Source organism: Phodopus roborovskii, unplaced genomic scaffold, assembly GCF_943737965.1.
Source record: "Phodopus roborovskii unplaced genomic scaffold, PHOROB, whole genome shotgun sequence".
Lineage (NCBI taxonomy): Eukaryota > Metazoa > Chordata > Mammalia > Rodentia > Cricetidae > Phodopus > Phodopus roborovskii.
In genome coordinates, this window is record NW_026126611.1 from 11,011,132 (window position 1) to 11,036,771 (window position 25,640).

Consider the following 25,640-nt stretch of genomic DNA (forward strand, 5'->3'; position numbering starts at 1 on the left):
CCCTTTGGAATTTAGGAAGTTGCTTAAGAGGTAATATAATCACAAGCTAAATGCAGCTATGAATTAAAAACAATTAAAACTCTTCAAAAACAGATGGATAGTAATTTCTGCAAAGTCTACAAAGGAATAAATAGTAGCTGTTGAGCAGAAATAAACTACAAGCAAGTGAGTTTGATGACAGCAACAGCTGAAATACTTAATCTGTTGGTTCTTTTCACTGAGGTACACAGTACCAGGATGGCCATGGCCAGGGCCATCGAAAGTACTTGTGTATCACAGAAGACTTTGTATGGCAGAGGTAACAGGAAGATGGACAAGTTTGGTTCTGGACCACAAGGAGTTTATGAGCTGGTAGATAAAATGACACTAAGTCATCTGGCAGGATGAGACTCCAGAGGAAGTAAATACTGATCATTGAGGATCCAGGCAAAGGGAAGCCTGCTTTCTTACTGAGGAGAAGAGAAATCTTAAGGAAAGTTTTATGGATGAGCCTTAAGAGGTGGAAGCATTTCTAACAAGAAAAGATTTTCAGAGCAGTGGGAGAAACCTGTGACGGTAGGCACACTGACAATCCCCAACTGCTAGAGGGCTGAGGCAGGAGGATCATGAGTTCACTAACAACTTATGTGCCACAGTGAGGCTTTGAAGTACCCAAGTTCAGTTTTTAAAACTTGAATTGGACACTTTGTTGTCAAGTTTCAGGTCAACTTCAGCTGCCAGTTATCCTGAGCCTGGACAAGATCACCTAGTCCGAGCATTCCCTCTTAGACTCTCATTGCTGGCCTTCCTCAACATCATCTAACTGTGCTTTTCTGTGTCCACGAAGCTTACTGAAGGCATCCCCGATTCACGCACACAAGAAGTCTATGTGGTACTTCCGAGAGATCTTGAGAGTCAACGGAGACTTAGTTGAGAGGCGTCACGATTACAGTGGTCCTTTGTGCCATCACCTCTGGTGGCACTGAGCATGGGGGATGGGAGGGAAGAGAATGGAAACAAGAAGGGGGACACAGTCAGGGGAACGCACAAACGGAAGGTGAGACCCCAGGGAGGACTAGCACCGTGGTCTGGAGGCAGATGGAAGATCAGAGAAAAACTGGACAGGTGACTGGACAACTTGGTAAGGGAAGAGGCCGGAGGGAGCTGTTATTTATCAGCATGGTGATGTCACCACGAGAGAAGAGGAAAATGGAGAAACAGAATTAATAAGAAAGAAGATACATCTGGCGTTGGGGATGAGTGTGCATGGTGTGTAGAACAATGACATAGGACTGGCTGGAGAAGCTGAGTTTTCCACCATTTGTCTGCCATCCACCCCCGTCACAGACAGGAAACATCTAATAGTGTCTGAACATTCCACAACTTGTCATAAGTGGGGTGGGTTGCTACCAGGGTCTAGGCAGTATCAGGAAGGCTACCAAAATCCTACAATACATAAAAGTTTTCAACCCCAAAAAGGAACGGTCCTAGATGCTAACTATAAAGACACTAAACATCCTATCTGGAAGGATTTAAAACTCCAACTCTGGTTTTGGATTTTTTTGTCTGTCTGTTTACCTGTCTGTCTGTCTGTTTGGTTGTTTGGTTGGTTTGGTGTTTTTAGGTAGAAATGGATAAAGATAAAAACAGTTATTCGTACTTCTATGAGATACAACGGAGGAATTAACCACAAGAGAAATACATAAAAATAAATTAAATGAGTGAGAAAATCCCAGGAGAAAATCATGGGCACTATGAGTTTTTGTAGGTGAAGCAAAGTGAGAGGTCTTTCATGTTCAAAATGTAGTATTTTATGGCTATTCTCAGTCAGCGCATTAAGAACCTAAGAAGAGAGATAAGGATAAGAAAGTCATTCACCAAGTAGACCAGTCCAGTTATGGACATTTGGAAGCCTAAACACTGGTGAACATGTCAGTCTTGATGTCGAGAAAGGTGAGGATGATAAGACAAGAGAACGGGAAAAATTTCAGAAAGAGGAGAGACAGGGGAGGGTAGAGAAAAGTAAAAGTGGACAGCAGATCTGTTACAAAGACACCCTCTACAGTCCGAATGCTGTATAATTGCAGGCCTAGCTCCATGTTTGGGGGAAAGATTCTATGAGCAGCAGAATCTCCTTCTAGGGGAATTTCATCAAGGTTCCCTGAAAATTAAATCAAGGTATTATAAAGTGGGAATCAACAACTTCACAGTTCTCTCTCGACTAACTTTTGCTCCAGGAGTCTTGAGAGGTGGAGAGACTCAGTGGCTTCTCTGGTAAAATGGGGTTAGAAGATGCCTGCCTCCTCCGGGTGCAGGGATAATTGCATGAGCTAACTTGGAAATAAGTCACTTAGCATAGCAGCTTGTTCAGGGCAGGAACTCCATTGGTAGTAGCTGCTTTAAGTGATATCTAAATCCTAAGACTCTAAGAAGTGATCGGAAAAAGAAAAGCATCCAGGACCACAGTCCAAGGCAACCCAGTGTAATGAGTTAAGCAAGGTAGCTGAAAACCGAAATTAATTCCTAGAACTGCAAGTGGCCTTCAGAACTCTCAGGTCATATTTCCTCATTTTAATAATGGAAAAATTAGAGGAAAAAATCAAAAGGACATTGTGGTTTGGGTGTAAAGGCACCAAAATATTGTATGAATATTTTTTTAAAGTAACAGAAGATAAAGGGAGAGTTGGAAACTTCTGATTTGCAATTATGTGTTTGTATTGGAGACACTAGAGTTATTCTGAGGCAATGAGAAGCAGCATGCTAACCTCAGCTTTCCATGAGCACGCCCAGTGTTCACCTCCGAGAATTATGCATTCATAAAGTAAATGTAACTACACAACTCTTTGATGTTCCATTGAGTGTGGAATTATGGAGCTTTGGAAATGAACTAGTGGTTATAAAGGATCTATTTCTCCAAGCCACAGCCAGGACACTCACCTGTCCAGGAGCAAATTAGGAGCAAACAGGAGCTTCCCTGGGTGTTCCATAGAGCGCCAGACGAGGCCAATCATCAGGATCTCCAACCAGGCACACTCTAGGAGGTGGACCTGATCATGGAGATTTAAGTCCCCAAAGCCTGCAACACAAGGAAAGCCCTGCTTAGTTCCAAGGGAATCACCCTGATGTGAATGTTAATTGGGATTTGAACTTACAAGCTGGGTTTTGTTTTGTTTTGTTATTGTTGTTGTTATTGGTAAATGAGAATAAAGAAAAACCACTGATGTGTGCCTTTATTTCTAATGGCTGAATAGGAGCTTATACAACATGGGGAGCTATAGACTTCATAGGAAAAGCAAGGGTTTTGTTTTGTTTTTAATCTAGCTCTGTTAATGAACTTCCACTTGACTTTAAGGGATTTTTTTTTAATGTTCCAATGTCATATCTGCAAAAATACATGAACTTATACAACCCTCTGAGCTGTCTATAAAACTTGTACTTACTTAATAAATTCTACTTAGGCATACCAAATAACTTTACATAGCTATCATTATTCATTTTTATTTAGTTAGAACACTTAACTGCTATAAACATAAATTATTTAACTAAGCAGAAACTGGGACACAGATAGGAGCAGAGTCATCCATTGTTTCTTCATTTTATTACTGAGCCATAATCTTTTTTTTTCCCATAAAATGTAAAACAAAGACTAATGAAATAGCACATGCAAACAAATCATGCAGAGCATGAATCCGATGACTAAAAGTAATGTTACAATTACTCCTTGGAGAAACCACTGATGTGTGCACTTGTTTTCCAGTGGTTGATTAGGAGATTAAAGAGCCCCACCCCCTAACTGCTAATGACAGTAGATGCCTAAACATCACAAAGAGGAAGAGGAAGGAGATGAGACAGACTTGGAAAACCAAGTGGGAAGGACATAATGGAGGGTGAAACAAGATTTTAAGTTCCCCACTGCGGGTGAGGAGCAAGGCTAAGTGCTTTCCAGAGCCAGCTCCTTTTGTCCTTATCCATACAACAACCCGATCAGCTAGGAACTCCCATTTCACTCAGGTCCAGAGAGTCTGTGTCTTTTAAATCCTGACCACAATGCTCCCTCCACTCCTCCCAGCCCCTGCCCCCAACTTCCCCTCTCCGCTGGATCTCCCCCACCCCCACCCTGCTTCCTCCAGAAAGAGCAGGGCTACCAGCGACATCAAACAAACATGGTATGGCAAACCCTCCTATTGAGGCTGGGTGAGGTAATACAGTAGAAGGAGAAAGGTTCCAAGAGCAGGCAAAGAGTCAGAGATGCCCCGCTTCCACTGTTAGGAACCCCACCAAAATCTCTGAATAGAAATCTTCAGTGCTTGGGCTTGTGACCACCGGCGACTTGACCTTTTCTGAACTTGGCTGTAGAAGTTTGGATCAGTTGACTAAACAAGTCCAGCCACAGAGATGCCAGACTGACAGGATTATGAAGTGAGCGGTATCCAGGGAGTTTGATGCATCCCAACTCAGAGTCCTGCTCTGCACAAGGAGCCATCCCTTTACACTCTTCTTCCTTTCCTTCCTCATCTTCAACCGCTTGTTCTCGCTGGTCCAGGAGAACGGTGGCGGAGATCCTTTGGGTTTGATGCTATCTTCTTTGCTTTCCATTGGGGTTGCTGTCCTCTGTTAGAATCTGCTCTTACTAACTGTGCTCATACGGTTTTGTCAATCTGACACAATCTTAGACATATCTGGGAAGAGGGGAGGTCTTCATTGAGAAAACTCCCCCAACCAGAGTATGTTGGGGCAAACCTGGGTACCATTTTCTTGAGTGATGACTGATGTAGGAGGACCCAGGTCGCTGTGAGCACTGCCATCCCTGGGCTGGTGGTCCTCGGTGCTCTGAGAAAGCAGGCTGAGTGATCAGTAAGCCCACACTCCTTTATGGTCTCTGCTTATATTCCTGCCTCCCGGTTCCTGTCTTACATGAGGTCCTGCCCTGACTTCCCTCAGGGATGGACTGCCACCCAGAAGTTCAAGAGGAAATAAAGTGTTTCTTCCCAAGATGCTTTTGACGATGCTGCCAAACCTCAGCACTAAACCATTAGCTTGTGACTTCATACACATAATCCGGACTTGGTGACAGTTTTCATGGAGACATTAGCCACTCACAGACCTCAGGGTCATGCTCCCCTACTTCCTAGCACTTCATTCTCAAACAGCATCAATCATTAAGACTTGAGACGTCATACACCACCTCCCTCTCCTTTCTAACCCTGCCACTGACACACAGCGAAGCTCCCAATAGCCTCTTACCTCCTTTTTGACTTCTTAATTAAGATTCATCTGTGCCATATTGTTAAAAGAATGGCTGTTCTTTTGTGGGTGTAGAATGCTATTCCATCACATGGACATATCCCGCATGTACATACAGATATATACTTACCCTAGGAATTTTGATCATTCCCACCTTTTGGCTATCACTACGAAATCTGTCACAAGCAGTCATTTCCATTTTAGAGATGTCAATGGGCGTACAGAGACATCACCCTGACATTGCTTTTATTTGCATTTCCCTACTGTAAAGTAGCTTTCCAAACATACCATCAGATCCTCTTGGTACAGTATGTTCAGGTTAATTAAACCTGCTCATCTAAGTCCTGTTAGATTGTGTATCTACTACAGACACAAACTATGCACTTTTTATCCAATCCTGTTTTTAAAAATCCCTAATTCATTATACCTCCCACTACCACACTGAGCCATTCCAGAGTCCATAACAGTGGAGTCTTTATCAAAGTAGCTGTCTTTCCATTGGTAAGAGCAAATTTCCTTCATGTGACTCAGGACTGATGGCTACCAAAATAAGGAGGGGTAGATCTGCTCTTAAGGAAAGTCTTAGAGACTGGGCTGCAGGATTTGGTTTGAGGCCTGCCTGGACGAAAGGGGGCAGGGATTTCTGGCAGGTGCAGCTGTCTGGAGAGTTCTGGGTCAAATGTGGACCAGCTTTGCTTGGGAGAAATAAGAGCATGTCACATTACTCCATTCTCTTTCTTAGTCCCTAATCCTACGGCAGCAGAACATGAAGCGACAGCCCTCAGAGAAGTTCCAATTCCTGAACTCTTGAATTGTTTGGATTGCTTCATAAAATTAACACAGGCTTACGCGTAATTAAATTTACCCTCAGAATTGTTAACATAGTCTTTCTTTCTTTCTTTTTTTCTTTCTTTCTTCCTCTGATTCTTTCGTTTGATTCCAGCTTCTTGGGATATTTACTTTTTGGTGCGTGTACAAAAAGACTGTCAATGCATGTTATTTTCAGCTTTGATTAAACTTAGGATAAATTATTCAAAAACTCACACAGATTGGCTGAACATGTACCCCACATGTTCAGAACTGCTGTGAGTCATACAGCCAAACAACTCTGGGAAAGCAAATGCCTTTAAACAAGGTAATATTCTTCAACTCTAACTTCAAAATGACATTACTGCTTAGGCTTGGCAGTTACAATAACTTCTGGAGAGTCAGAGAAGTTCCCCATAACTATATGTACCATTGAAATAGGATGATTATGAATATGTCTGCTAGTAATACTTTTAGTGAGAGGCCAGCAGGATTGCTGGGTTTTCTGTGAAATGTAGACATCTTTAATTCCATTTAATTACAGTTCCCAGCTGTGCACATAGCCTGCAGACAAGGATTATTATACCTGTTGCAAAGCATTATCTGCAAGTTCCTCAGACAGGGTTGGGAGGACCTTACTGAAGAGACAGTCAGTTAGGAATGTGAGTACTGTCAAGGGAAGGTATTTCGTGGAGCATCTCCTTCCTTCCAACATACTTATCTCAATACTACTTTATCTGCACGGGAGCTAAATACATTTCTGGTGTGAGACAAATATCCATGAGTATCTTTAGCTCATAGACAACACACACACACACACACTGATTTGTAGACACTGTGCTTCAATTCCTTGCCTCGTTTCCTTTCAGAACACTAACACTGTGTCAAGTAGACCTGCTAAGAAGCATATAAAAAGTAAACCTCTGTCTTCTGAAGGCTTCAGAGCATCGTCAATAGGAAGATGAGTTCCACAACTCTGTGGACTATGAGTGAAGGCAGCCAACACAGACAGATGTCCACACAGCATTGGTAACCACGGGACTGGAAAGGCTGCTCAGTGTTCTCAGTGTTTAAAGTGCATGGATATGAAAGCTTGAACACCAGAGTTCAGACCTCCAGTACCCACATAAATGTCATGTAGGTGTGACAGCCTGCCAATAATTCTAGCACACGGGGAAGGGATGGGGTAGGGATCTCCCAGGCAAATTGGTACCTAGACTAGCTGAAGTGACAATCTCCAAGTTCATGTGAGAGATACAATACACCCCCCCACACACACAGAGACCTATCAATATGACATCCTATGTCAACTTCCAGCCTAGTTATAAATATGCACATGTGTTCATGTTCACCTGCACATAAATGTATCCATTCACATGTGAACACACATACCATACACATGTTCAAATAAAAGTATAGTTTTTTATATGAATCTAAAACACTCAGAATTTTTATTTTATAAAATCAAAACAAAGATAAAGACAACTTTGGCCTTTCCCTGAGTCTAGGGAACATGGGTTGATATTCACAGGCCTGGTAATAACGTCACCAAAGATATGATACACTGGAAACAAACAAATACTCTCAAGACATCTCTCCCCACCTCCTGAATAAGCAACATTATAGCTAATGGTTCTGATGAAGACCTCTTTCCTAGAAAGATGCCATCCATACATAAAATCAGATCATTCTTTCTAGAGCAGTCATCATTGTTTGAACCTAAAATGTCTTTTAAAGGCTATCTGCCAAAGGGTTAGCTGCCATAAATGGACTTTGGGGGAAGTAAATGAATCATAAACTCTGACTGCATGAAAAGATTGAATGTTGGGGGATCTGTAAGCGAATGGACTATTGGGCATGGGTAGAAATGCAAGAGATAAGACCTGTTTGGAGGGAGTAGATTCTTTAGGTGTATCCTTGGGAACTAAATCCTATCCCCAGGCACAGCCCTCCATTCCTCCCTCCCTCCTTTCTGGCCACCATGAGGTGAACACACTCCCCCAAAGCAATCCCCCAAGACCCTGGTATTGCATCTCACCTCACATCCAAAGCAACAGAGGCAGCAAAGCATGGAAACCATGAATCCAAGGGACAAAAGAAACCCTTCTGTGTTTTTCTTAGATATTTTGTCACAGACAGAAACCTGACTACTGTACACCAAGTAAAGCCACCCTGCCCCTGTCCTCTATCCTACAGTTGCCATCCGGGGTACTCTTCCCTTACTCCCTTTCTTCTGACTGAGAGAGAAGTGGACAGTGAGGTGGAAAGATGCTTCAGGCATAAGGGCTTGCCTTGCAGAGCTCATCCTCTAGAACTTATATAAACATGCCAGGCGTGGTGGCATGCACTTGGGCTCCCGAGGAGGCAAAGGCAAGAGGACCCCCGAGACTCACCGGCCAGTGAGTCTAGCTTCATTTGTGAGCTCCAGGCTGACAAGACACTGTCTCAAAGAAGGTAGATGGTGTTCCTGAGTATGGCATCTGAGGTCACCCACCAGGCTACACAGGTACATATACACACATACAAGCACACTCAAATGCACACACACTCATGCCTTAAAATATCCATGGCTTGTCTAAACCCCTTCCTTGACCTTCACAAGATCTGGACCCTTCTGCTCCACTGTGGCCTGCCGCAGATTGCTATTAAAATTGCTTAATTTGCCTGGGCACAAAAAGAAATCCTCCAGGCCTTGCCCTCTCTGGCTATGGCCAGGTTCTTAGAAATGATGTCAAGATGTACAAAGAAGCTTGGGAACATGACCAACCAATGAAGCTCTATTCTGTCTTGGAATAAATGATACGTTGGAGTGGCTCTTCAGAAGAGACATGGGGAAAACTAAGGGATCAAATTTCTTAATTTCGTGCCATACAAACTATGGAGACTTGAAGAAAAACTGAAGTCCTTTGGGAGATAGGTACCACTCACTTTACTCATTTCCAGGCCATAAGAAGGAGAGGTTTATGTTGGCTTACACTTTCTGTAGTTATAATTTATCATGATGTAGACAGCACAGTAGAATTTGTGATGGCAGGAGTGTGGAGCTGGGACCTTCCCCACATCAAGGTAGATTGGGAAGCAGAACTCCCACTGGAATTGGGGCCGATCGATAGCCCCGATGCCCTGCCGAGGGTGACTCATGTCAGCCAATGTGGCCAAATCTCAAGTGTTATCATTTGAGGGGATGGAGAAGATGACTCAGCGGTTAAGAGCACTTGCTGCTCCTGCAGGGGACCGTAATTAGATACCCAACACCTACAGTAAGAGTCTCAGAACTGCATGCAGTTCCAACTCCAGCACCCTCTCCTGTCATCCTCAGGCATGCACACGCACGCGCACATGTGTGTGCATGCCCACAGAGAGACATGCAGGCGGACATGCAAACATACACACAAATAGAAATAATTCTTAAAAATATTTATCATTTAGATATAAACCGCATCCCATGGGATTAAGTATTGGAACAGTTGGTGGCACTGTTTTGTGACGGTACGGACGCTTTGGGACGTGGAACCTCCCAAGCAGAAGTAGGTTTCTTTGAATATGGTGTCCACTTCTGGTTCCAGATCTAGCTCCTTCACGATCAACCAAGATATAACAAGTACTCGGCAAGGTGCCAGTGCCATGCGCTAAGATGTTCTAGTCCCTCCAGCCACCATGCCTTCCCTGCCACAATGGACTAACGTTCCCTCAACCGTGAACTTAAATAATTCTCTTTTTCTGTAAGTAGTTTCTGTCAGGCATCTTGCCACAGTGAAGAGAAAAACTCACCAGTACACACGAAGTTACATCTGCAAAGATACAATACACACCACGCATAAATGAAAGTGTAGCATTTCCTCAGAGAGGAGCAGTCTACAAAACCAGAGGCCAGGTGGTCGAATCCCTCAGCAAATCTACTAGCTTCCTGACCTTCAAACGAATGAATCATGTTCACAGTGCTATGACCATGATGTTCTCTAAAATGTCAGCTATGAAACTGCCTGTCTTGCAATGCTTCTTGAGGGAAGAAGAAATGAATAAAACATTCATATCTTTTCCCTTTGGTATGAAGGACTTGGTGTAAGGGGTAAGAAGACATAGAGGCAGCAGCCTGTTGGATGGGACTAGACATTCTGGGAGAACGCTGTAGAGCAGGGCCCATCAGAAGAGCCTGAGATCACATGACAAGTAGTCTTCACAGTCTGCATTTCCCATTTTCAATCCAGAAAACAGTGAGCTAATGCCATAGCATAATCCGCCGACCCCATGTTGTAGTTGAATATATCCTTCCTTCATTTCAAAAATATTCTCATATGTTCTTTTATACATAACACCAAGGTAGTTATGGTGAATTCTATTCCTTAACACTTTAAGTTGTCTAAGCAATAGCATAAGTATTGAAAATTTAATCTTTAAGAAATGACTTTGGCGACTGAAGAGATAGCTCTGTGGCTAATAATGCTTGTTGCTCTTTCAGAGGACCAGAGTTCAGTTCCCAGCATCCCGTAACTCCCTATTCGGAGGATCTGATGCCCCTTTTGAGGTTCTATGGGAATTGCATCCACAGGAACATATTCACATCCAGAGAGACACATACACACATAATCAAAACACAAAACCTTTAAAAATAAATTAACAAGAAGAAATTCATTTTATCATTTAAGTCAAGTTCATACAACAGTTTAATCAGATACTCACAAGCATTAAAAATAAAATAAAGGAATGATGCAAGCTGCAAAAGAACAATAGAATAACTACTTATTTAAAATCCCGTGGATCACAATGTCTGAGTTCCCACACCACCACTGCTCCATTCTCTGCCTTCCCTCTACAATGTTTTCATTCTTGGGGCTGGCCATGCTAGCCCTCGTCCTTGGATATAATGACTAAGCTTTTTGCAAGTCTTTTCCCAGTGTGTGACTCTTTGACTATCTGAAGGCAATTCCCCCTGGTACCACGCACCCCCACTCAGCAGAAAGAGAGGAGCAGAAATAATGAAAAGACTATAAACTGAAAAGTCAAGGAGACCTGGGCCCCTATTCTTGGGATCTCTGAAAGCATTTTCTACTTCAACCTACTCAGGGTTAAAGATGTAGAAAAGCCCTTCCCATTTCTAGAACCAGAGGGACTGACCTACCAATCAGGTTACTACAAAATAAGGGGTTAACAGATGTCCCACCATATCAGAGTGACTACTCTCGCCCCTACCCATCTGACAGGCTACAAACACTAAGAGAAGTGTTTTTAAAAAGACGTTAGATGTAGAATCTCTAATTTCAAGTGAGCATTTATATTGGTTCTGCTTCATGACATCATAGTTTGTTTTCTGTGTCCTTTTATTTTTATGTATGCATACATGTAAAAATAACCTAATAAAAAGGACCAAAGACTTCCCAAACATCAGACAGCTCTTACAAAACAACATTTCTCAAGAATTTTAAAGCAAAGAGAGCAAAGGCTTATGGATTATACATTGCCTAAAATATATACCTGGAAAAATTAGAAAAGAGTGCATATTTTGAGTTTTATTGAACCCCCAAGCATTTTGTTATGCTATCTGCCACCAGAATGCAGTTGTCTTCATAACTCCCACTGTAAGGAGGAGAAAGTTTCCATGGAGGCTAGCACTCTTCTGCAGAGTTTGTTACTCTTCACTTGCCTTGGGATGGACAGAAGACTTGCCCCAGGGACTGCTCACCTAGAGAGATCAAGTGATGGTCTTGCAGGCAAATGCCAAGCAAACCCAATGCCAGAGAAGGAAGTTGCCATCCCAAAGTTGGTATTCAAAACCCATATCACAGGGCTGGGGATGTAGCTTCATGGTAGAGGGCTTGCCTAGCCTGCACAAGGTCTTGGATTTAATACCTACCAACAAAGAAAAACAAAAACCACATCATATTTAGCATAACTAACAGCTAATTAATTCGAGTAAAAACAGGGATTCAGGTCAGCTTTCTCCATCCAACTTCAGATGGGGTCCAGGAACCCAAACTCAGGTTTGTGTGGCAAGTACCTGCACCTGATGAGCCATCCCACTAACTCTACAGAGTAGTTCTCTGATTTCCATACACTCACTTTGTGGCATGGGGGCATTGGCATGTGTTCATTACACATACAACAACAATAATAAAATAGTCCATCTCATCATGCCCAGCAGCTTTTTACTGAATGCTGAATCTCTAAACCCTGGCCTTCATGCTTGCTCAGGAAACATTTGTCAGATGAGCCATTGCCTCAGCCCCTAAACTTCCAAATCTTGGCTCTGTTGAAAAAAAAAAAAACCAATATCATGTATTCTTTCATATCATATACTGAAGGCTTTTGCAACATAATTACTAGTTCCTTCAGAACAAGGCAGAAAACTGTATCATTTACTCTGAGCGATTTGTACACACACGTATTTAGAGATGATGGATTTATGGTACATCAAAAATAAACAAATGGGGTGCTGTTTGTGTGACAATTCAACTTATTCCTAATTTGATCTAACAAAGAAAGAGAAAATTCAGCAGATGGCTAGATGACTTTTCTGGACCTTGCATGTCAATGCATATATAAAATATAAATGAAATGTCAAAGGTAAATAGTCTGATGACAAGCCCTTAGACATAGTATCAGAGGCCACTGAGCCTAAATAAAAAAGGTTCCAGTTTGTTTAGCTACTGCTGGGCTTGGGGCAACAATCCAGAATTCTATTCCAGTATCACACTCCGTATAATGTTCCTTTGAGAAATTATTAGACTTGACCTCTGAAGTACATTTGGGCCATACTTCAGAACTTTTCCAATAGTCTCCTCTGCTTTGGTCCACCATACCATGTTTGCTGTTTAATCATCCATTCTCTCTCTCTCTCTCTCTCTCTCTCTCTCTCTCTCTCTCTCTCTCTCTCTCGTGTGTGTGTGTGTTTGTGTGTGTATGTGTAAGATATTGTGATTACAGCTCATTCACTCTGCCAATATTTGATCATGTTTACACATCAGCAGATAGGTCATTAAACGGCATATGGAAATAAATTATCTCTAGTCTAGAATAGCAATTATAGGATTTCTATTTGGAATGAAAAAATGGATGTAAAAAATAATGTAAACAAGCTCCAAGATTTTAATGTCTCCAATTAGGAACTGTGGCTTATGTAAAAATAATTACAATGAAAAGAAGTAAATTATTTTTATTTTAAATAGACTAGGGGTTTCGAGTAACAGTTCCCTTAGCTGTTATTTATCAATTCAGTTTAATTAACCACATAAATTTCACAGCTAGGGTATATCTTTTGTTCTTCAAGAGTTGAATAGGCTTTAATTCTGCTGCCAGCAAAACTAAATTTGAGGAATACTAGTAATAATCCTTTAAAATTTGCAAGCACAGACCTATAACGAAGTGATACATAATGTCATTGAGTGTTTACCAAAAGGGTTGACAGAGATCCTGGGCCTCATTCTTCATGCACATATTCCTTTATGTGGCTAATTCTCTACAAATTTCATCAGAGGAAAAAAATTTTCCTTTTCCCCAACTAACTGAGTTCCTTCTTATTAGCTAAAACAAATCCCTCACAGCTTAGTGTAGACCACATGCTGTCCCACTATTGGGAATGGCATCGACAGCATCCAAGAGCAGTTACAAGTTCATCTGCTTCCTATAAAATTGATGGCCTTATTCCTACTTTTTACACCTCACTTTGACTAAATTATTGCATTGCAAAGTGCTTCATGGCTTCATGGCTGTTTTCACACACACACATATATAAGAGAGAGAGAATATTATCATTTTAAAATCCATGTAACAATAAATTATATGACAAAGAGCAAGGGAAGAAATAGTTTAAATGGAGAAAAGAATGGCCAATCTATCTGTGTCTCCCTCTCCAAAGGGAGATGTGTCAAGACTTTTATATCTGAGGATCAGACCTGGGGATCAAAAATAATGTCCCTCTGAGAAAACAAAACAGATGGCAAGACTAACCTGTCACCAACCCCGTCTGTATTACGAGCAGAGCCTTGGTTTATGAAGAGGTGGTTGTCATGACGATAAGCATTTGAGAGGAGTTCTGGAGAAGCTGATGAATTTATGAGTGTCTCCAAGCTTCCCAATTTTCCAAACACACTGAAACACCCCCCACCCCCAAATAAACAATTCTATTACTGCTTGAACTATTTGCAATTATTCTACAGAGACACTGGGAGAGTCTGTATATCTCATGCCACAATCCTCTTGGGAGGGACAAAGGAGCTTTCTACTCTGATGTGGCACAGCTTGAAGATAAACTAGTTTTTTATTTTTATTCAGCAAGAGCAATTGTATTAAGTACAACTTAATTCTCCCCCCTCTCAAGCTCAGAAAGAAATCAATTTCAGCTTAAATGAGAAATGGGGGAGTAGAAGAAATTATTTTCCAGTTTCTGAGAGTAGATTGCAAGGTAAAGGACAAAAATATTAATAAACTATAAAGTACCTAAGACTGTCCTTTTAAGTGCTTGTCAAATGGACAGGAAGTCCGGCCACTGTGGACAGAGCCACAGTTATCTCACAAAGAGCGGGGGCTGGTTACATTTGCAAAGACAACAAGCACTTGTGCCTGGGAACATACATTTCCCCATCTGTCCCGAGGCAGACCTCCAAGGCATTTCAGAGACTTCTGACATCAGCCTGAGTTCTGAAGACTGTGCGATCTGAGTAAACAATCCAAATGTCAACCACGCAAAGACCTCAAGAGGGAACAGACATTCTCCTTTTCAAAAGAGAGTCCCTCGAGCAAATGAACAATGATGACTTTCTCCTACTCCTGCTTAGCTCAAGTCTCTCTTCAGAAGTAAAAATTGGTACAAACTCATGACTTTGGTGAGGGCTTCTCTCTGTCCTCTCTCTGTCTCCCTCCATCCCCCTCTCTCTATGTCTCTGCCTCTGCATTTCTTTGTCTCTCTCTCTCTCTCTCTCTCTCTCTCTCTCTCTCTTTCTCTCTCTCTCTCTCTCTCTTTTCCTCTTTCTCTCTTCTCACTCCTGAATCAAAACCTAGAATACCTGCCACTGATAATGAGTTGAAGGTGATCGGCTCTAGAGCTCATTTGGATTTTTTTTTAAAAGACAGATTCTTCCCTAGTTTTACTGAAATTCATGTCACAATGGGAAATTTTACAGGGCAAAATACAGATGTCTCCGAACAGAAACCGAACAGGCACCTGTCTGTGGAGATGAGAAGACAAGCCATGGTGTGTGTATCAGAAGAGTTTGCAGGCAAGCATGGGGTCCTACAAACGTGATGATGTGAGGGCTTGTTGAGGAAAGAGGTTCCTTCCCCTTTGATCATCTCAGCTTCCCACTTCCCACATCATCCCACACCAAAATGAACAAACACAATTGATTCCCATCTCTTCCCAACACCCACACCACTGATTACTAAGCATAATAGTATCATTCTAGAAAGAGGTCATAAGGACATAATTATTTTTTCCTTTTGTCTCCTTTTGGTTCTTTTTATAAGCCCAATAGATCTTGCTGGGCCATCTAACAATGACTCTGAAAATGTAGTGGGGACTAGGCCAGACCAAAAGAGTCTATAAGTGCTGATTACTTGGGAAGCAAGAACCTTTGGAGTTCTTCCTGGCTCAATGAAGTCCCGACCTTGGGACAGAAAAGCCCCTCACCATACATAGTGCTAAATTCCCGTAGGTTACTACAGGACCATAGTCATGCATGCTCATAAAGACTGAAAGGTGCTGCTCATAAAGACTGAAAGGTCCTAAGACTCCTTACTTATTCAGTTTCCCAGTGTTGCCATGGCAGCATGCTTACCAACTGGGTGGTACCAGCCTGGCTTAAAGTATATCCAGTTCATGAGGCTTCTTCTCCTGAGGACATATATGTGGGATGGTCTGAATTGGGATCCCCAAAGAAGATTAGAAATAAATTACAAAAAGAAAGAGAAAAATACCCATAAAGCTGCAATGATATACACTTAATGAAAAGGCAACATTAGGTTCGTGTTCTTGGGTACAGGGACACGCAGAGGCTATCACTGAACGGCACTCTTATTCTACATCATGACAAGCCCAGAAACTGACCTAGAAGAACACTAATTTATTTCAGGGCATCGCTAATTAGGGGCCAGTTTTCTCAGACGATGCTAAATGAATAGCGGCATCGTTGTTTTCCAGGAAATCCTAATTTTATTTCATATTTATATAAAGAACAAAAATGTCCGTTGGCTACCTTCTCAGAATTCCACACGTCTCAATAGGAACTTTGATTTTTTCCAACATGAAAAAAAAGACATTATCAAGGTGCCAAGCCAGTGGCAGAGACAATAGGCAGTATTTGGTCCCTATTTTGTCACTGGTTAGTCACGTGATCTTTGGTGAATTAGTCATCTCTGGTACCACTGTATACTCTCTGGTTATTAATTTTTATGTTTTTAATTGGCGGGCAAGATAGCGAACTTCCGCATTAACCTGCACGATCCGAGACTTGTTACTCCTTCCCTGCCTCCTAGCCCTTTCCTCTCCTCCAGGGGTCTCCCTTCTGCTCTTGTAGTTGACGACTCCTTTTGAAATGAAACGATGAATTCCTCTTGGACTCAGCATCTTCCTTTGAAACATGAGAATTTTAACAGTGTCTGTAAGGGAGCTGTCATATTTCCTGGGGGGGGGGGAGAGGATGGTGACAGGCGAGCATATGGTACTGTCACCACTGATCCTTCTTAATAGTCAGGTGTGCACCAAGTGTTAGGATGTGTAAGGTTCCTTCTGACCACCTGAGCATCTGCCCAACACCTAAAAGTTTCAGTTGAAATACATTAAGAGAGAGCTGTCTCTCCCCCTCTCTCCCCTACCTCTCTTTCCCTCTGTGTCTCTCTGTCTCTATCTCTCTCCCCTCTATGTGTCTCTCTGTCTCTGCATATTCCTATCTCTCTTGCGTGTCCCCTCTCTATTCCTTTCTATGCGTGTCTGTGTCTGTCTCTCCCTCCTTCCCCCTCTGCATTGCATAAGTTTCTTTGTCTCTGTGTGTGTCTACATGTTCCCGTATGTGTGTACATGAGTATGGGGGAGAGAAGCCAATATCATTTGATTTTTCTCACTCATTTTCCACCTTGTTTTCTTGAGACAGGGTCTCTCAATGGGCCAGGAATTCACCAATTCAGTTTGACTGGCTAGGCACCAAACAACAGGAACTTCTCTTCTCCCTCTTCCCAGTACTGGGATTACAGGCATATGATACCATTGCCTCTATTTTTTTTCCCCAAATTGGGTACAGTGGACAATGCCAGGTCTTTGTGTTTATATAGCAGTCACTTCACCCACTGAACCATCTCTCTAGACCCCAAATATTTTTAATCAATAAACAGAACTGCACTGGAAACAAATTCGTTTTAAGAATTAATGGGCTCCAAATTAAGGACAGGGTAAAGACAAAATCTGATTGCACTGGAAGTTTCTTAGGTCATTCTGGAGGAAAGGGGCACTTTGTCATCGCATATGCTGTAGAGGATGTAAAGCACAACAAAGTGAAAATCTCATCCATCTATAACATCAAAAATGGGGCACACATTCCTCCTTCCTCTGTTGCTCTTGAAATGCCCCCATAAGATCGCGGAAGATCAGAGAGCATATTAGAAACATTTGGAGATACAGAACACAAAGGGACCACCAAGAGATGCAACAAGATGCTGTAACATGACTGTTGTTCAAGAGGCTCAAGGACTAGCCTTTGTGGTGCATCCAATGACTCTTTAAGAGAAATCAAAATATTAATGTCTTTCCCTAAAGAATGTTTGATTCAAGATTTGAAGATTAAAAGTTAATAACAGGTTGTTTTGTTTTGTTTTAGTCAGGGTCTAACTATGTAGACCAGGATCTCCTGGAACTCTTTATAAAAGCCATTTTGACCTGGTACTCAGAGAAATCCACCTGCCTCTGCCTTTGAGTACTGGGATTAAAGGTGTGTTCTACTTGTGGTCATTCTTAAATTGAAGAATTTGCTAACTTGACACATTAGGAAAAGACATGGGGAATCTCCAAAGCATTTTTTTCCTTCACATTTAAGAGATAGTAAAACCTACTAATAAGAAGTCACACCAGAAATTTCCACTATATCTTTGGCTCATGATTTTTAAAATCTTTTCATTATTATCTCAATAAAAATTTTGAGTACTAAAATATAAGTCATTAGTATGATAGACAGGCAAAAACATGAAAGTGCATACTTCTCTACTTGCAAATTTTCCGTAAAATTTTGCCTAATGACTGAAGTTTTCTCTAAAGCCTGAAGCAAGAACTAACCAAGAAACCGTGAGAAAAGAGTGTCCAATCAGCCCTTGACATCGACCCAATGTCGATGTGTTGGAAAAAGATGATGTCACTATGTAATTGTCCGCTCAGATATCTCTCTGCAAAGCATTTGTGGCTCTTAGTGGCGAACGGTATGGTTGATGGGGACTAAAGTCCTATTTCAGAACCAGGAAGCAACAACAAAGTCAAACTATTGTCTTAGTCCCTGTCCTATTGCTGTGAAGAGACACCATGACCACCACAGCAGCTTATAGCAGAAGGGGCTTGGTGACAGCTTCAGAGGGTTAGCTCCTGATCATCATGGCTGGGCATGGCAGCAGCAGGTAGACATGCTGCCAGAGCAGTCACTGAGAGCTTATACCCTGATCCACAAGCACAAGGCAGAAGACACACGGTGGGCCTGGAATGGCCTTTAAGACCACAAAGCCCCCCCCCCAGTGTGGTGGTTTGAATGAGCGTGTCCCCCTTCATCTTAGGACCCAATCTGTGGCACTGTTTGAGGAGGTTTAGATAGTGCAGCCTTGCTGATGGCATTACGTCACTGGAAGTGGCCTTTGAGATTAAAACCTCTCTCTGCTTCCAGTTTGCTATTAATACTTCAGTTGACACTTCATGTTGCTTGGGGCTGAAGAGTTGAGCTCTCAACTTTCTGCTCTGGCTGCCAGGCCTCTCTGCCAATGATGGGCTCTCCTCCCTCTGTCTACTAGGTGGTTTTATGTGTCAACTTGACACAAGCTAGAGTCATCAGAGGAAGGAGCCTCAGCTGAGGAAATGCCTCCATGAGATCCAGCTGAAAGTCATTTTCTCAATTAGTGGTTAATGGAGGGAAACCCCAGCCCATGGTGGGTGGTGCCATCCCTGGGCTGCTGGTCCTGGGTTCTATAAGAAGCAGGGTGAGCAAGTCATGGGAAGCAAGCTAGTAAGAAGCTCCCTTTCATGGCCTATGTACCAGCTCCTGCCTCTAGGAGCCTACCCTATGTGAGTGCCTTCCCTGACTTCCTTCCATGATGAACAGCAATTCTGAAGTACAAGCCAAATAAACCCTTTCTTCCTCAACTTGCTCTTTGGTCATGGTGTTTCATCGCGATAGAAACCCTAAGACACTCTGGGACCCTAAGTTCCCTTGTTCATGGTGTTTTTTTATAGCAACAGAAAAGCAGCTAATGCCTATGCTACAGTCCATTATTATGCATATTTTTTCTGTTTTGTGCATCAGTTTAAATTAAATTTAAAGTAGAGCTGTGACTGTAGGTCAGTTGGTAGAGTTTTTTTTTTTTTTTTTTTTTTTTTTTTGCCTAACATGCTCAAGTCCTTCATTTAATTCCCAGCACCACTGATATCATGGTGCATATCAGTAATCCCAGCACTCCAGAGGTAGAGGCAGTGGCATCAGAAGTTCAAGGTCATCCCAAGATAAATAGCAAGTCTGAGACAAGTCTGGGTTACTTGAGACCCTATCCAAAAAAATAAAAAATAAATAAACACAATTTAAATGTAAAAGGTCTCCAGTTTAAAGCAAAAACAGAGATGGCAAAGGGACAAAACTCTCAGCAAAAAATCAAGGCCATGCGGACTTCTCCCATCATTTCTGAAAGGCTTGGTGGCAGGGGGGGGGGGGGACGACACCACCAAGTGTTAATTGTCTTTCCTTGCCCATTCCTCCCAGCACAGCCTCCAGGCTGGCGGTTTCCCTCAAGGGCTCCCTTTTACTGCCTTGCATTCACACTCACAGTTCCTTTTCTGCGGCTTCCAGTGGGTGTGAGCAAAGTGGCCATGATTTAAATTTTGAACTCAGGAGATTTCAGCTACCTTTTGCCCTGCTAAAAGCAGTTGCTGTCAGGAGAGAGGCAGAAAGTGGAACAAGAGTTTGTTGAAAAATACCCTTGGTTCTCAAGTCTATTAGCTTCCGGCAATTGTAGATTCTTGGCCCTTATTTCTCGGGGTGAGTTTTTTCTCCTGATGCATTAGAATTAACAGACATAATGGAGCTTCCTTGTCGGTCGGAAACTCCTACAGCTGTAGCAGGACTCTTTCAGACATCGCCTCTGCCTTACTTTACAATACCAAGGAGATGATTTCTATTTAAGTCTTTTTATCAATCTAAAAATCATCTCAATTTTCCTGAAGTTGCTACATATATATTCTTTAACTTGAGTACAAGGGTTGTGCTGGGCCATTTCCTCAAGGCTCCCTTTTGATTTCTGGAAGGATCTACCACAGAACCTTCATTGATTTAGCAGTTGATTAGTAAATCACTCGTTAATTAAACCGATTCAAAACAACTAGACTGGGGGCGGGGGGGGGGGGGACACCAATTCCACACAGATTTAATTCCATACAGATTTGCCCAAAGATCCTGGGATTCACCAAGGTAGGGCAGGCCAACTAAAACCTTAGCAATTGATTGTTATTCTTAGTGGTTTGATTTTGGTTTGGTTGGTTTGGCAGACCTTGGGAAAGCTACTTAACCAGGAAGAGAAAATGTTCTCAGTGCCCCATCTCGTCTGGGATGAGGGAGAAGCGTCTTCAGGTGGTCTGGGAACCATTTGCTCACTGACGTTTCTTTGTCCTTTGTTAGTGACGAGAGGACCTTTGTTTGTCTGAAATGACGCAGAACAACAAATTTCTCTGTGTTCCAGCTGTGGCACTTCCAAGTTTACGTAATCAAATCAAGATGACAAAAGTCCTTCTCCATCCTCATAGATATTTGTTGAAATCCCATTGTGTTCCAAGTATGGTGACAAGGGTTGGAATGTAACATGGCCCAGTGTACCTCCTATGTGGACATGGATTTTTAAAGTTTTACATACTTTGCACATGCTTTCTGCTCTTGATTCCTCAAATGTGAATGATACACAGAGGCACATGACATGGTCTCATAGTTCATCAAACAGGACACGATGAGTTCATGAACTGGGACTGAGCATGACTGCAAGCTTGAAAGTGTGTGGGGGGGGCGGGGCTGGGGAGAGCTGCTCTCAAACGGGAAAGGGTCTGGCTGCAGGCACAGAAAGGTAGAGCCGAAGATGCAGGGAGAGAATGGTGCATTTTGGGTAAAGACCGGCAGAAACCACAGAATCACCCTGGGGACTGAGGAGCAGAGGTATACACTTGGGAGAGGAGATACTTAATCTAGAGAGCATCTAGGCCAGTTGTGGAGGGCCATGTGAGTCTATGGAAGCTACTGTAGTAATCGCATCAGGCAGTCATGACGTCCCGATCCTTCATAGGCAAATAAGGAGGCTGTGCCTTATACCAAAGGGATGAAGAAAACGTAGTGAATGAAAAGGCGTCAGTGGTCTTGATGGGCAGTGTCAACGGAAACTGCAGGGAGAGTCACAGAGTCTGTGTGATGGAGAGTTGAGTGTCTGAGATCATGGCATCAAGAGCATGTAGCCTTGGCTGCTTCATAGAAGAAACAGCTTTGAGAGGGACTCTTAACTTCCCTAGGCCTCTTTCTTCACCCGAGTAAGGAGCTTAACTTTAGAGGGGTCACGGTGAGTAAAAGAATCAATAAAATGTCACATAGCCTAAGTCTGACCATCACTGAGTGTTACCTTGGTAGTGGTAGCAATCTCACCGCAATCCAAGGTGGTGGACGGTTTTGAAATAAATGCCTTTAAAAACAAAATCAAAAATATCCGTGCTCCTCAACTTACTCTGAAATCTTTGCTACTTGGGTGAAATAAATAAGGCCACAAGAACAATGGTAATCCAAATTTCGAAGACTTGACCCAAACAAGCATCACTGGAAAGAGAGAAGTTAAGTATATAATGTACTTAGAGCACCTATGAAGAATTAAAATGGCATTGTCAAATACAGGACATGAATGTCACATCATAATCTTAGCTCCAGATGACGTTCCCACCCATGTGAGACTTTTGCCTAATGTGTGCTGTGGACTTTCCGACACATAGACTGCGGATACATGGATTGGCAGATGGATGAAAGGGGGGATGGGAAGCAGTAAGGCAACCCAGCATGGTAGAAGCCACTTGTTCTCCGAGCTCTAGAATCCGGACGGACCCAGGATTTGGTCTTGGGTTGTCACTCATGTTCATAGGTCTTTTTGTTTTATGGATTGAGAGTCCCATGAACTCACTCCATCCAACCCTCTGCCTGCTGCTGTCTCCTCTAAAATGTATCCCACATTTCAGTTCGGAAAATACTCAAGGCATGTGGAGGGAATACATGAAAGGCACAGAAATGTCCTCCCTGCTTCCCTGCTTCTAGGAAGTTAAGTTATTCGGGTATTATTTATAAAGATTGATTTTTAAATCAAGATGAGAAACCTGTCTTGGACATTAAAGAGATAGAACCTTCCAATGACCATTTTTCAAATGAAAATACACTAAGTCAAAAAAAAAAAAAGAGTTGGCTTATGTAATTTCCTCTTTGCTTATTCTTTCCCTATTTCAACACTCATCCCTTTCCTGGTGACAAAGATCATTATACGATGAAACAGGGTAACTGGTGAGTGAGTTTAGGCCAGTGACAGACCTTGTCTTAAAAAAACAAAGCAAGAGATTGGAGGAAGGAACGGGGAAAGATGATGTAATTCTATTATAATCTCAATATAAAGGAAAAAATATTTCAGGGGGCAGACAAATTAGACAGTTTCTAAGGAATGACTGCCAAGGCCTCCATAAACATATGCATGGATACATGAACACACGGATACATACACAGAGAGAGAGAGAAGGGGGAGAAAGGGGAGTATGTGTGTGTGATTGCGTGTGTCTGTGTATGTGCATGTGTCTGTGTGTATGTATGAGTGTACATGTGTGTGTGTACATGTGTGCATGTAGCAGTTAAAGTAGAGGTTATACTTTGTTATAAGGTTTTTGTCCTGAAGTGGTAGAATTAATACCTTCTGTCCTTTGTGGCAGCCGACAAGCTAGGCTTATGGTTGGTCACAGTGGTTCACACCTATCATATCAGCACTTGGAAAGTGCTGAAGCAGAAAGACTGCAAGTTCAAGGCCAACATGGGCTACACAGTGAGAGCATAGCTTTGGCTATGTATGAGTGGGGCCCTATCTTAGAATAAAAATCCAATCTTTGGGATAGACGGAGTTTCAGAGTTGAGTAGCACAGCATATTTTGACATAGATGAGGGGCATCAAGGAGAAGGGAGATGAGTGGCGTGGGCTAAATTACAAGGGACATCTGGACTCAAACTGTTCTTACTTTTGCCACTAGCTAGGCAGCTGCTGGTGACATGAGCAGTCTATTCTATTGGTATCTCTGTTTCCCTATTGGAAAAGTGGCAATCATTTGAAGGGAAGATTGTAGACAAGGTACTCCATATAGAGCACATAATACATGGCATAATGTTCTAGAGAATCTTTTATCATATTACCACTTTGCCACTTAGAGAAGGAAATGAAATCTTTAGCAAAAGCCCTAGTGTTGCTTCGTGGTGAAAGGAAACCTAACTTCCTGATGAAGTGACCTTTTAGATGACATCAGTGCATGTCCTAGCTTCTGCAATAGGCATTGTTCAGCCTTGTGCAAGCCACTCATGTTCCCACCACACTGTCCAATCAAGTTACTAAAAAAATATAGCACATTGTAAATTGTTAAGGGCTGTGCATGTGGGAAAATGAAGGGGTGAAATTACTAGGAACGGAGGAGACAATAGTCAGTAAAGAGGATGGAGCTAGCTGGGGCTTAGGAAGTTCAGTGCCCTCAGTGTTCTTTGTGAGTTAACTTTTGTAAGTTAAGCAGAAAGCTGTAGCCCAGGAGACAGAAGGAAGTAGACTCCTTTACTCTTAGCCTATGTGACCTAACAAGAGAAGTGGTATTAGATCAACACTTTGTCCCATCTTGTGGCTACAGTGAGAAGGTCATTGGTATGTTGCTGGATGGTATACCAGTAGGCTTTGGCAACTGAGTGTCAATTGTATTAATTTCATGGACCCAAGAGGAGGCTGTTCTTCTCAGGTCGGTAGTCTATCAAGATAACTGTGCAATGTACATTTATGCAATGTATATATAGAAAGGATATGTGTGTGTGTGTGATGTGTAAGACACACAGTTATATAAGAGTTATATATGATATGTAAATTTACATATGAAGATAATTTTTTTTTAGAATACAGAACTAGGTTATCCATCATATAAATATACCAACTAAGCACATGTTGTCTTATTTATATCACCAAATACGATTTCAATGTATGGCCCCAAAATATTTTTTTTGTCTTTATCATGTCACCTTTACAACTTGTGAATAGGGAGGAATTATTCCATAACATTTTGTATTTCAAGGAAAAACCATATGGAGGTATATGGAGCCATACAATGAAGTGTGTTTCCTTCCAGGCATTGTAAACACTAACTGACATCTACTGCATCAAACACATTTACATAAATCTCGACACTGTCTGCTTCCTTGGATTCTAATGCCCTTTTCTATCATCTTCTCGGCTCCCTCAATGGAGTAGCTAAGATCAAATTTCACACATGAGTTACAAAAAAAACTCTCACTCTTGTAATAAGGATAAGAGTTCCCAGGAAAACTGCAGACACCACTTCTCATAGAAGAATCTGAACACTTCAAGAAACAGTCCCTTCCCACCCTTGTCCAATGCACCTTACCTCCCTCATCTCCTGTAGTGTCTTCGAAACTCCAAGCTATACTGTCTGTGTTCCCAAGAATGTCTTTGAGTGTTCCTATAACTTGAAAATAAGGTCTTTCCTGTCTTTTACATTCATTTCGTTATTTCCTATGTGCAAGGTGTTATGCAAGATAAATGTATGGAAAACCATGTAAGATGGAGTTGGAAAGAAAGGTCAGTGGTTAAGAGCACTTACTGCCCCCAGACAATCTGTGTTTGGGTTCCAACACTTACATGGCAGCTAAAAATCACCTCTAGCTTGAATACCCAAGTTATCTGGTACTTTCTTTCGGCCTTCATGGGCACCAGGCATTCAGGTGGTACACATACATTCATGCAGGAAAACACTCATACACATAAATAAAAAAATTAAATAAATCTTGAAAAATTAAAACCAAATAGAGACAACATATTGTGAGCCCCAAGAGTCACTCGGCTGCCAGGATGAGCCTTTAAAACATTATGCCAAGTGAAATAAACCAGCTACAAAAGGACATATAATGTACAATTCCATTTACATGCATTACCTTGATTCGTGGATACAGAAGGAAGATTAGAGGTTACCAGGGATGAAGTGAGCTATTGTCTAATGGACTTAGAGTTTCAATCTGAGATGATAAAAAAGTTCTTCAGACGAATGTCAGTGTTTATGAAACACAATTATACTCGAGATGCTAAACTCTACATCTAAAATGGTTAAAATGGTAAATTTTGTGCTATGTATA

At 42.0% G+C, this 25,640-nt stretch overlaps 1 protein-coding gene across 2 annotated transcripts in view; it reads right to left on the reverse strand.

Annotated features, from left to right (window-relative positions):
- The window catches only part of Esr1 (estrogen receptor 1), a 313,180-nt gene that overhangs the window by 49,547 nt on the left and 237,993 nt on the right, over positions 1-25,640 (reverse strand). For both annotated transcript variants that reach the window (XM_051206066.1, XM_051206068.1), the window contains exon 6: positions 2,917-3,055. In XM_051206066.1, coding sequence (XP_051062023.1) covers positions 2,917-3,055 — 139 coding nt within the window. The remainder of the gene's footprint in view (positions 1-2,916; positions 3,056-25,640) is intronic.